The sequence below is a fragment of the Silene latifolia genome, chromosome X, assembly GCF_048544455.1.
Source record: "Silene latifolia isolate original U9 population chromosome X, ASM4854445v1, whole genome shotgun sequence".
Taxonomy (NCBI): domain Eukaryota; kingdom Viridiplantae; phylum Streptophyta; class Magnoliopsida; order Caryophyllales; family Caryophyllaceae; genus Silene; species Silene latifolia.
Window position 1 is genome coordinate 44,533,064 of NC_133537.1, and position 11,517 is coordinate 44,544,580.

The 11,517-nt window shown below is 40.7% G+C and overlaps 1 protein-coding gene across 1 annotated transcript; it reads left to right on the plus strand.

The window, feature by feature from the left end:
* Nucleotides 1-10,885: 10,885 nt before the first annotated feature.
* Nucleotides 10,886-11,269, plus strand: LOC141617277 (uncharacterized). Its single transcript, XM_074434461.1, has one exon. It carries the CDS (start codon nucleotides 10,886-10,888, stop codon nucleotides 11,267-11,269), a length of 384 nt encoding a protein of 127 aa, XP_074290562.1.
* Nucleotides 11,270-11,517: the final 248 nt, after the last annotated feature.

Below are 11,517 nucleotides of genomic sequence, written 5' to 3' on the forward strand. Positions count from 1 at the left end.
GTACCAAAGCCGGTAAGTAGGATGACGTATAGACTAACTCGGGAGAGTCGCCGCTAGTCGGTGGATGATGAGCTCCTATTTCTACTACATTTTGGCACCATTTTGAGCTCATTTGGTAGCACTTGGTGACGGTTTTTGACGTTTTTGACGTTATTTAGCCAATTCCATATGCTTCACCATTTAGTGTAATTTCAAGTGAAGATTAAGAAGCCAAAAGATCGAGAGAAGTGTCCAAGGAAAAGCCAAGAACAAGCTTGAAGAAATGCCACAAGAAAGCCTTCCAAAGGATCAAAGGAATCACGAAAGAAAGGCGCACTCCAGGACCAAACTCGCACCGTGCGAGTTTTCCAGGCCCAGAACTCGCACCGTGCGAAATTTCTGGGTTTGATGACTATTGTTGCCGTTTTGCATTACGGGCCTTCCCTTTATTAAGCCCATTAATTATTAGGTTTCGGTAGATATAAATAGGAAGTTTGCAATTAGGTAAATCATCTTTTGTTCACTTTAATTAATCAAGGTTGTAATTTGGGAATATTTTCATCTTTTGAATTGGGGTTTAGATCTAATTATGGAGAACTAATCTCCTTTCTTAATCCGACTAACGGCTTAATCTTTGGTTGTAAGACTCTTCAATCCTTCCTTAATTTTCATTATCATTGTTAATCCTTTTGTGTTTATTGTTTGAATTTTGGAATCCTTGTTTATATTGAGTAATTAAGTGTGATTTCCTTGTTGCTTAATTAATCAAGTTCCTTACTTTATTGTTGTTGGGATTATTAAGTGTGATTTCCTTGTAATCTCATCTTTGCAACACTTTGTTATTATGCTAATGAATGTGATTTCTTCTTGGCTTAATTATCAAGTAAAGGATTAACTTGTAATTAGGCATTAATTGTGATTTCATTGTGTCTAATTACCTCTATTGAATCTCTTGTGCTCTTATCCTCTTGTTAATTTGACCAATGTATGTGATTTCTACTTGGTAGAATTGATAAGTTGGGTTATTTGATTAAGTGTGATTTCCTTGTCATTTGGCCATTACTAAGGAGATTTAGAAGATTTATCTTCACAATAGGGTGATAATATATAATTGAAGGATTGATTGAGGGGTTTTGTCAACTAAAGTGCCAAACTTTGGGTCGGGTTAAGTCTCTCTTAATATTGATTAATTTCCGACTTTAAACTCTTGATTGATTACTTGCTTTGCACTCTTGTTTGAATTTCCTTGCTTTTGTTACAATTGAAAACTCAACCAACCCCCCCTTTATACATAATTGTTGTTACTTCTTTACAATTGTTCTAATTACTCTTTTAATTTCACTATTGCAAAACCCATCTTCTCTTGGGTTCGATCCCTTGCTTGCTATTTTACTAGTTTATAATTAGTGCTAATTAGTGTGTTTAGTGGTATATAAATTGTTAATTTGGCCGTCTTTTAGTGCGACATTTTAGGCGTGTCAAATTTTGGCGCCGTTGCCGGGGAAGGTAACGGTTTTCCTAGTGTGTTATTTGTGTTTTTAGAATAGTTGTTTTAGTTACTCTTTGTTCTTATTGTTAGTGTCTTGTTCATAACTTGTGTGAACTTTTTGATTGTGTGCTCTTGTGTAGAATTGTTTATGGTCAATACTAGGAATTCAAGTGAACCACTTTTTCCTTTCAATCCGGAGATTCAAAGATCACTTGCTTGGATAGGAGGAGATATTAGAAGAGACAACCCGGTTATTGAAAAAATTAATCCCGGTTTTCAACAAGACCAAAGAGAAAATAACAACATCCCTTTTGAACAACCCATACCCATTCAAATCATCATGGGTGATCGTGAGGAAGAACAACCACATGGACATGGAGAGAGGGAGAGAGAGAACCCTCCAAGGCCTAGAACCATTAAAGAACTTACCGCCCCGGATCTCACACAAGTGCCCTTGTGTATCTCCTTTCCGGCCTTGGCGGAAAATGCCACCTTTGAGTTGAAGTCCGGGCTCATTCACCAATTGCCCCAATTTCATGAACTTAGCACGGAAGATCCCAACAAGCATCTCAACAAATTTCATGTTGTTTGCTCAAGCATGAAGCCAAATGGGGTTACCGATGAGCAACTTCAACTAAGGGCCTTCCCTTTCTCACTCAAGGATGCGGCGAATGATTGGCTTTATTATCTCCCTACCGGGAGCATCACCACTTGGAATCAAATGAAGAAGGCTTTCTTAGAAAAGTATTTTCCCACTAGTCTCTCATCTCAATTGAAGAAAGAAATAAGTAATGTTGAACAATTGGATGGGGAGAACTTGTATGAGTATTGGGAGAGGTTTAAACAACTTCTTGCTAGTTGCCCATACCATGGGTATACCGATCACGACCTTCTCTTGAACTTTTGTGGTGGTCTACTTGAGGATGATGCTAGAATGATTAAAGCCGCCACCCAAGGTGGGATTCAATACATGTCGGTCCAAGAAGCAAATGAGTTGATTGAAAGGTTGGTAGGAAGCTCTAGGAATTTTGGGAGGAGAATTAAGAAGTCAAGTGGAACATTCTCTTCAAGGCAAGGCTCCAACCATATGGAGGAGAAAGTTGATTTTCTCACCAATTTGGTCAAGGAACTTACAAAAGGAGGTGGGAGTGCTTCTCATGTGAAATTTTGTGGTCTTTGTAATGACCCAACTCATCCCACCGATGGGTGTCCATCTTTGCAAACGGAGGAGGCAATTGAAGCGGTGAAGGCTATTGGGTTTAGGAAGTTTGACCCCTATTCTAACACTTACAATGAAGGTTGGAAATCTCATCCAAATATGGGGTGGGTGGAAACCAAAATCAAAGCCAAAATCATAACCAAAATCAAAATCAAAAAGGGGCTTCAAACTCTTCATTTCAAAAGCCAAATCCAAATCAAAACCAATCCCAAAATTCCTTGGAAGAGATGATGAAAACACTTGCTATGAATCAAATGACAATGCAAAAAGAAAGTCAAGTCTTGCTACAAAATACCAAGGAATTTCAAAATGTCGTGCTTCAACAAAACCGACTCACCGACTCTAGGTTTGTTAACCTTGAGACCCAAGTTGGCCAAATCCTCACTACACTTAATTCTCAACCCACCCAAGGAGGGAGTTTCCCTTCTCACACCATTCCTCCACCCAACAAGGAACAAGCAAAAGCGGTCTCTTTGAGGAATGGTAGAGAGTTGGTAGAGGCACCCAAGGCTCCTAAGAAGACATTACCACTTCCTATTGTTCATGAAGTGGAGGATGTGATTGAAGATGAAATTGAAGTGGTAGTGGAACAAGGGGAAGCATCTACACCTCAACAATTACGGGTGAATGAACCGCTTCCGGAATATGAGCCACAAGCTCCATTTCCAAGTGCTTTGAATGATACAAGGATAGTTGACAAGAAGACTTCAAACCTTTATGATATCTTTCGTAAAGTGGAGGTAAACATTCCTCTCCTTGATCTTCTTAGTAGTGTGCCCAAGCATGCAAAATTTTTGAAAGAATTGTGCACTACTAAGAGGACCAACAAGGCAAAAAGCATGAAAAAGGTAAGGGCTAGTGAACATGTGTCGGCAATTTTCCAAAAACGTTTGCCACAAAAATGTAGTGATCCGGGCATGTTCACTATTCCTTGTAAAATTGGTGACTTGGATTGTCAACATGCTATGCTTGATTTAGGTGCATCCATTAATGTCTTGCCCAATTACCTTTATGAGTCACTCAAGTTAGAGCCTTTGAAACCGACTCGTACGGTCATTTCTTTGGCCGATAGGTCCAATATCTATCCTAAAGGGGTTGTGGAGGATGTCTTGGTGAAGGTGGGGGAAATGCTTTTCCCCGCCGACTTCTATGTGATTGAAATGGAACCCGAGAAAGGCTCCACTCCCATTTTGTTGGGAAGGCCTTTCATGAGAACTTACAACACCAAGATTGATGTATCTAGTGGTCGCCTCACAATGGAATTTGAGGGGGAAAAGATTGAGTATAGCATACATGAGGCTATGAAATACCCATCCGAGACTTCATCCTTGTGTTTTCTTGAAATTCTTGAGCCAATTGTGCAAACCGTGTATGAATTGGTGACGGTTTGAGCTCATTTGGTAGCACTTGGTGACGGTTTTTGACGTTTTTGACGTTATTTAGCCAATTCCATATGCTTCACCACTTAGCGTAATTTCAAGTGAAGATTAAGAAGCCAAAAGATCGAGAGAAGTGTCCAAGGAAGAGCCAAGAACAAGCTTGAAGAAATGTCACAAGAAAGCCTTCCAAAGGATCAAAGGAATCACGAAAGAAAGGCGCACTCCAGGACCAAACTCGCACCGTGCGAGTTTTCCAGGCCCAGAACTCGCACGGTGCGAAATTTCTGGGTTTGATGACTATTGTTGCCGTTTTGTATTACGGGCCTTCCCTTTATTAAGCCCATTAATTATTAGGTTTCGGTAGATATAAATAGGAAGTTTGCAATTAGGTTAATCATCTTTTGTTCACTTTAATTAATCAAGGTTGTAATTTGGGAATATTTTCATCTTTTGAATTGGGGTTTAGATCTAATTATGGAGAACTAATCTCCTTTCTTAATCCGACTCAAGGCTTAATCTTTGGTTGTAAGACTCTTTAATCCTTCCTTAATTTTCATTATCATTGTTAATCCTTTTGTGTTTATTATTTGAATTTCGGAATCCTTGTTTATATTGAGTAATTAAGTGTGATTTCCTTGTTGCTTAATTAATCAGGTTCCTTAATTTATTGTTGTTGGGATTATTAAGTGTGATTTCCTTGTAATCTCATCTTTGCAACACCTTGTTATTATGCTAATGAATGTGATTTCTTCTTGGCTTAATTAGCAAGTAAAGGATTAACTTGTAATTAGGCATTAATTGTGATTTCATTGTGTCGAATTACCTCTATTGAATCTCTTGTGCTCTTATCCTCTTGTTAATTTGACCAATGTATGTGATTTCTACTTGGTAGAATTGATAAGTTGGGTTATTTGATTAAGTGTGATTTCCTTGTCATTTGGCCATTACTAAGGAGATTTAGAAGATTTATCTTCACAATAGGGTGATAATATATAATTGAAGGATTGATTGAGGGGTTTTGTCAACTAAAGTGCCAAACTTTGGGTCGGGTTAAGTCTCTCTTAATATTGATTAATTTTCGACTTTAAACTCTTGATTGATTACTTGCTTTGCACTCTTGTTTGAATTTCCTTGCTTTTGTTACAATTGAAAACTCAACCAACCCCCCCCCCCCCCCCTTTTTATACATAATTGTTGTTACTTCTTTACAATTGTTCTAATTACTCTTTTAATTTCACTATTGCAAAACCCATCTTCTCTTGGGTTCGATCCCTTGCTTGCTATTTTACTAGTTTATAATTAGTGCTAATTAGTGTGTTTAGTGGTATATAAATTGTTAATTTGGCCGTCTTTTAGTGCGACATTTTAGGCGTGTCAAATTTTGGCGCCGTTGCCGGAGAAGGTAACGGTTTTGCTAGTGTGTTATTTGTGTTTTTAGAATAGTTGTTTTAGTTACTCTTTGTTCTTGTTGTTAGTGTCTTGTTCATCACTTGTGTGAACTTTTTGATTCTGTGCTCTTGTGTAGAATTGTTTATGGTCAATACTAGGAATTCAAGTGAACCACTTTTTCCTTTCAATCCGGAGATTCAAAGATCACTTGCTTGGATAGGAGGAGATATTAGAAGAGACAACCCGGTTATTGAAAAAATTAATCCCGGTTTTCAACAAGACCAAAGAGAAAATAACAACATCCCTTTTGAACAACCCATACCCATTCAAATCATCATGGGTGATCGTGAGGAAGAACAACCATATGGACATGGAGAGAGGGAGAGAGAGAACCCTCCAAGGCCTAGAACCATTAAAGAACTTACCGCCCCGGATCTCACACAAGTGCCCTTGTGTATCTCCTTTCCGACCTTGGCGGAAAATGCCACCTTTGAGTTGAAGTCCGGGCTCATTCACCAATTGCCCCAATTTCATGGACTTAGCACGGAAGATCCCAACAAGCATCTCAACAAATTTCATGTTGTTTGCTCAAGCATGAAGCCAAATGGGGTTACCGATGAGCAACTTCAACTAAAGGCCTTCCCTTTCTCACTCAAGGACGCGGCAAATGATTGGCTTTATTATCTCCCTACCGGGAGCATCACCACTTGGAATCAAATGAAGAAGGCTTTCTTTGAAAAGTATTTTCCCGCTAGTCTCTCATCTCAATTGAAGAAATAAATAAGTAATGTTGAACAATTAGATGGGGAGAACTTGTATGAGTATTGGGAGAGGTTTAAACAACTTCTTGCTAGTTGCCCATACCATGGGTATACCGATCACGACCTTCTCTTGAACTTTTGTGGTGGTCTACTTGAGGATGATGCTAGAATGATTAAAGCCGCCACCCAAGGTGGGATTCAATACATGTCGGTCCAAGAAGCAAATGAGTTGATTGAAAGGTTGGTAGCAAGCTCTAGGAATTTTGGGAGGAGAATTAAGAAGTCAAGTGGAACATTCTCTTCAAGGCAAGGCTCCAACCATACGGAGGAGAAAGTTGAATTTCTCACCAATTTGGTCAAGGAACTTAAAAAAGGAGGTGAGAGTGCTTCTCATGTGAAATTTTGTGGTCTTTGTAATGACCCAACTCATCCCACCGATGGGTGTCCATCTTTGCAAACGGAGGAGGCAATTGAAGCGGTGAAGGCTATTGGGTTTAGGAAGTTTGACCCCTATTCTAACACTTACAATGAAGGTCGGAAATCTCATCCAAATATGGGGTGGGGTGGAAACCAAAATCAAAGCCAAAATCATAACCAAAATCAAAATCAAAAAGGGGCTTCAAACTCTTCATTTCAAAAGCCAAATCCAAATCAAAACCAATCCCAAAATTCCTTGGAAGAGATGATGAAAACACTTGCTATGAATCAAATGACAATGCAAAAAGAAAGCCAAGTCTTGCTACAAAATACCAAGGAATTTCAAAATGCCGTGCTTCAACAAAACCGACTCACCGACTCTAGGTTTGTTAACCTTGAGACCCAAGTTGGCCAAATCCTCACTACACTTAATTCTCAACCCACCCAAGGAGGGAGTCTCCCTTCTCACACCATTCCTCCACCCAACAAGGAACAAGCAAAAGCGGTCTCTTTGAGGAATGGTAGAGAGTTGGTAGAGGCACCCAAGGCTCCTAAGAAGACAATACCACTTCCTATTGTTCATGAAGTGGAGGATGTGATTGAAGATGAAATTGAAGTGGTAGTGGAACAAGGGGAAGCATCTACACCTCAACAATTACGGGTGAATGAACCGCTTCCGGAATATGAGCCACAAGCTCCATTTCCAAGTGCTTTGAATGATACAAGGATAATTGACAAGAAGACTTCAAACCTTTATGATATCTTTCGTAAAGTGGAGGTAAACATTCCTCTCCTTGATCTTCTTAGTAGTGTGCCCAAGCATGCAAAATTTTTGAAAGAATTGTGCACTACTAAGAGGACCAACAAGGCAAAAAGCATGAAAAAGGTAAGGGCTAGTGAACATGTGTCGGCAATTTTCCAAAAACGTTTGCCACAAAAATGTAGTGATCCGGGCATGTTCACTATTCCTTGTAAAATTGGTGACTTGGATTGTCAACTTGCTATGCTTGATTTAGGTGCATCCATTAATGTCTTGCCCAATTACCTTTATGAGTCACTCAAGTTAGGGCCTTTGAAACCGACTCGTACGGTCATTTCTTTGGCCGATAGGTCCAATATCTATCCTAAAGGGGTTTTGGAGGATGTCTTGGTGAAGGTGGGGGAAATTCCTTTCCCCGCCGACTTCTATGTGATTGAAATGGAACCCGAGAAAGGCTCCACTCCCATTTTGTTGGGAAGGCCTTTCATGAGAACTTCCAACACCAAGATTGATGTATCTAGTGGTCGCCTCACAATGGAGTTTGAGGGGGAAAAGATTGAGTATAGCATACATGAGGCTATGAAATACCCATCCGAGACTTCATCCTTGTGTTTTCTTGAAATTTTTGAGCCAATTGTGCAAACCGTGTATGAATTGTGCAAAGTTGATGCATTAAATGTTGTTTTGACTAATGGAATGGTTGGAGAGGATACGGGGTATGCTTTGTCTTGTGATTTGAAGGAAACAATCAAGGACCTAGAGGAAAATCCCCCAATGGAAGAATGGGAAGAAAAGGAAGAAATCCGGAAGGCAGCAGAGAACTCGCACGGTGCGAGTTTTCGATCTCCAGAACTCGCACGGTGAGAGTTGTCCCCTGTCCAGGAAATTTTCTTCCTTTCTTCCAAATTATTAGAAGAGCTACCAAAAGAGAAACCCGTTCCCTCTATTGTCAAGCCTCCTATTGTTGAATTGAAGCCCTTACCAAGCCACTTGAAGTATGCATTTCTAGGAAATGAAGAAACTTTACCGGTGATTATTTCAAGCAAGCTTACTAAGGAGCAAGAAGAGGCTCTCATCCGGGTTCTTAAGCAACACAAGGAAGCAATTGGGTGGACAATGGCCGACATCAAAGGCATTAGTCCCACCTTATGCATGCACCGAATTCTTCTTGAAGATGAAGCAAAGCCCGTCCGACAACCACAAAGACGTTTGAATCCTCCAATGATGGATGTTGTGAAGAAAGAGGTACTCAAACTCCTTCATGTAGGTATGATCTATCCTATCTCAGATAGTCAATGGGTTAGTCCAACCCAAGTTGTCCCAAAGAAATCCGGGCTAACGGTAGTCGAGAATCATGAAGGTGTTTTGACCCCCACTCGAGTTCAAAATGGGTGGAGGGTATGTATCGACTACTGTAGGCTCAATGCCGTGACCCGAAAAGATCACTTCCCGCTTCCCTTCATAGATCAAATGTTGGAGAGGTTAGCGGGAAAAGCTTTTTATTGTTTTTTGGATGGCTACTCGGGTTATTTTCAAATCCCAATTGCACCCTAGGACCAAACAAAAACAACCTTCACGTGTCCCTTTGGAACGTTTGCCTATAGAAAGATGCCTTTCGGTCTTTGTAATGCTCCGGGAACGTTCCAAAGGTGCATGATGAGTATCTTTTCGGATCATGTTGAGGACTTTATTGAGGTATTCATGGAGGATTTTACCATTCATGGCCAATCTTTTGAGGATTGTTTGAGTCATCTCACTTGGGTCTTGAAGAGATGTATTGATACCAACCTCGTTCTCAACCATGAGAAATGTCATTTCATGGTTGATGAAGGAATAGTCTTGGGACATGTGATCTCCTCTAGGGGGATTGAGGTTGATAAGGCAAAGTTCGATACCATTCGCACCTTGCCTTATCCTACTAATGTGCGCGAAGTGAGATCTTTCCTAGGTCACGCCGGGTTCTACCGGCGGTTTATTAAGGATTTTTCCAAGATTGCCGCTCCTCTATGCAAGCTACTTCAAAAGGATTGTGAATTTGTCATGAGTGAAGAATGCAAGGGAGCTTTTGATATGCTCAAGGAGAAGCTTATTTCGGCACCTATAATTCAACCTCCAAAATGGAATGAACCTTTTGAGATAATGTCGGATGCAAGCAATTATACCCTTGGCGCGGTACTTGGCCAAAGGGTGGGAAGAGCACCTCATGTTATTCAATATGTGTCGACGATGATGAATGAGGCTCAAAGAAATTATACAACCACCGAGAAATAATTCCTTGCGGTGGTGTTTGCTTTAGAGAATTTTCGACCTTATATTCTTGGAGCCAAGGTCATCATCTTCACGGATCATGCCGCCTTAAGCCATTTGGTGAACAAGAAGGAGTCCAAGCCCCGTTTTATGAGATGGGTGCTACTTTTGAGTGAGTTTGATGTTGAACTCAAAGACAAGAAGGGCACAACTAACACGGTGGCGGATCACCTAAGTAGAATTGTGCAAGAGAAGCCTCAAGCAATCTTGGAATCGGCAATACAAGCTTCCTTTCCGGATGACACACTCCTAGCATTGTCATCCATTGAGCCATGGTATGCACATATAGTCAAATTTTTGGTCTTACAAGAGTTTCTAAAGGGTCTTTCTTGCTCTCAACGGGACAAGATCAAGAGTGATGCCAAGCACTATGTGTGGGATGACCCATATCTTTGGAAATTTTGTGCCGATCAAGTTATTAGGAGATGTGTCCCGGATACCGAAATCCTTCCAAATCTTAAGTTTTGTCACGAGTATGCTTGTGGCGGGCATTTTGGAGCCAAGAAAATGGCTAGAAAAGTCTTGGAAAGCGGTTTCTTTTGGCCCACATTATTCCGAGATGCTCATGCCATGGTGAAGACATGTGATAGATGCCAAAGAGTTGGCAACATTTCAAAAAGAGGAGAAATGCCACAAACCCCCATGATCTATTGTGAAATATTTGATGTGTGAGGTATTGACTTTATGGGACCCTTTCCCGCATCTTGTGGCAATATTTATATACTTTTGGCGGTGGACTATGTCTCCAAGTGGGTGGAGGCTAAAGCCACCAAGACCGATGATGCAAAGGTAGTTGGGGAATTCATCAAAACCAACATCTTTTCTCGGTTCGGTTTCCCAAAAGCCTTGATAAGCGATCGTGGCACTCACTTTTGCAACAAAGCCATTGGAGCTCTTCTCAAAAAGTATGGGGTGATTCACAAGGTATCCACGGCCTATCACCCTTAAACCAACGGCCAAGCCGAGGTTTCCAATAGGGAGATAAAGGCCATCCTTGAGAAAACGGTAAATCCCGATCGCAAAGATTGGAGCTTGAGATTGGATGATGCCTTATGGGCCTATCGCACGGCTTACCAGACATCGATTGGGATGTCACCGTACTGACTACTTTTTGGGAAGCCATGTCATCTACCCGTAGAGATTGAACATAGGGCCTATTGGGCGGTTAAATCCTTCAATTTGCAAATGGATGAAGCGGGACTCCATAGGAAGCTTCAACTTCATGAATTAGAAGAGATTAGGAATGAGGCTTATGAGAATGCATCCATCTATAAAGCTAGGACAAGGGCATGGCACGACAATATGATTTCGAGAAGAGTTTTTCAAATGGGAGAGAAAGTCTTGCTTTTTCAAAATAGGCTTAGACTTTTCTCCGGGAAATTGAGGTCTCGATGGATGGGATCATATGAAGTGGTGAAAGTTTTTCAACATGGAGCAATAGAAATCAAGTGTTTGAAGACCGGGAAAGTCTTGAAAGTGAATGGACAACGACTTAAGCATTATTATGAAGGCGTTGAAGCGGGTGAAGTGGAAACACTACACCTTATTGATCCCATTTACGAGGCTTAATGGAAAGTGCAACTTTGTCGAGCCATCGATGTAACATTCCGTTTGATCCGCTTGAGTTCATGAATCCTCGTACTAGAAAATCTGTTTGGTAGTTGAGCGAACTTCGGGACGAAGTTCATTTTAAGGGGGGAAGACTGTAATACCCCGTATTTTATATTGCCTATCGAGTCGAGTAATTGTTTAGTCGTGTTGATATCGTAAGACCAAGTTACTCGTAAACTTGTTGAGACGGGCTTAACTGAACGATA

Coding starts and splice junctions, on each gene's coding strand:
- LOC141617277 (XM_074434461.1), top strand. CDS start 10,886: ATGGATGAAGCGGGACTCCATAGGAAGCTTCAACTTCATGAATTAGAA.